This window comes from Anopheles cruzii, unplaced genomic scaffold (assembly GCF_943734635.1).
Source record: "Anopheles cruzii unplaced genomic scaffold, idAnoCruzAS_RS32_06 scaffold02058_ctg1, whole genome shotgun sequence".
Taxonomy (NCBI): domain Eukaryota; kingdom Metazoa; phylum Arthropoda; class Insecta; order Diptera; family Culicidae; genus Anopheles; species Anopheles cruzii.
The window spans coordinates 1-1385 of record NW_026455643.1 but is presented as its reverse complement, the minus strand read 5'-3'; the positions used below and the strand labels follow the sequence as shown (position 1 = coordinate 1385).

General features: G+C 44.3%; 1 protein-coding gene across 1 annotated transcript; it reads right to left on the bottom strand.

Moving 5' to 3' along the window:
• Nucleotides 1-248: 248 nt before the first annotated feature.
• LOC128276683 (probable cytochrome P450 4ac1) lies at nucleotides 249-1379 on the bottom strand (the record flags this gene model as incomplete). The annotated part of the gene is made up of 2 exons (XM_053015141.1): nucleotides 249-1249; nucleotides 1322-1379. Coding segments are annotated over 2 exons (1059 nt in total), but the record flags the coding sequence as incomplete, so codon positions are not given.
• Between the last annotated feature and the right edge of the window lie 6 nt (nucleotides 1380-1385).

Below are 1385 nucleotides of genomic sequence, written 5' to 3'. Positions count from 1 at the left end.
TCAAATAGAATGAAAGTTACAAAACTCTAGCGCCATTGCAGTAACTTGTATTCGATCGGAGATATTTTAATTAGTTTAAGTTTGTGTTGTTCTTCTTAAAAACTGATTTCAGAAGAGCTTCTGGTCATTAGATTATTTGGTAGTCGGCAAGCTGTAAAACCTTTGATAACAAAACACCAATCTCATGGTTCTTGCTCTGACAAGAAAACAAGCAAATGAAATAACCGCGATAACCCAACCTTTGGTATTTACGTAGTACGTCTTTGAAATTGAACCTTTAGCGGGTTGGATGCCCGCAGTACTAAATCCGCGATGAACCGTATTTCGTGCAGGTTCGTGACGGGCAGAATTCGGTATCGTAGAACCAGATGAGCCACAGCAGCTTTGATTTCAAGTAGAGCGTACTTTTGTCCAATACAATTTCGTTGACCGGCGCTGAATGGAACATAGGCGTATGGATTCCGTTTGGCCACGTTCTCCGGTAGAAAACGGCTCGGATCGAACCGTTCTGGATCGGGAAAATATTCCGGATCTCGATGCATATCGAAAATGTGCAGGTTTGCAATACACCCGCAGGGTATACGACGACCATCTGGGAGTAAAATGTCTTCGGATACGGTACGAGATATGAACGCTACTGGCGGCCACATCCGTAAACACTCTTTGATTACACGATCAAAGTACTTAAGAGAACCAAAGTCAGATAGCTGAAAGTGTTGATCATCGCCATATGAACGTTCCTCGCGCAGCTGGCATAGTTCCTGATAGACTCGATCCTGTATCTCTGCTTCCCAAGAGAACGTTAGGAAGATAAATACTAGAGCGGCTGCAGTGGTGTCATGACCTTCAAATGTAAACGTATCGACTTCTTCTCGAATTCCGGCATCATCGATCATGCCCTGGGCTTCTGCAGCCAGAAGTGTGTCCAGCATAGCGTATCGTTTCTTACCACTGGCCGATGAGATGCCATAAGTGTTATCAGCTAAGCCGGCTGTAGCACTAGTTTCATCATCGAGAAGGCCTTCTCGAAACAGTTGACGCCGTTGAGCTATGATTGCGGTTGTAAACTGATGCAAAGGTTTGAGCAGACGGGCCAGCTTACCAGCATATCCCAATATCCAGAAAATAAAATCTATGTACAACCACGGCCGGACAACACGGTGTAGCAAAGATTCGCCAACCTTGTACAGTCCTTTTCGGTACTCGAGCGATCCTTCCATTGCGTCCAGCTTCACTCCCATCGATGTTTCTGATCAAGCAGCAAATGTAAATTCACATAAAATTAAAACAATTGGTTAGATTTGAAAAACGCATGACTGACCACAAATAGTGTTGAGTGTGTACTGGGACATTGTTGACTGTAGCTCGATCTCCGTAACACCTTG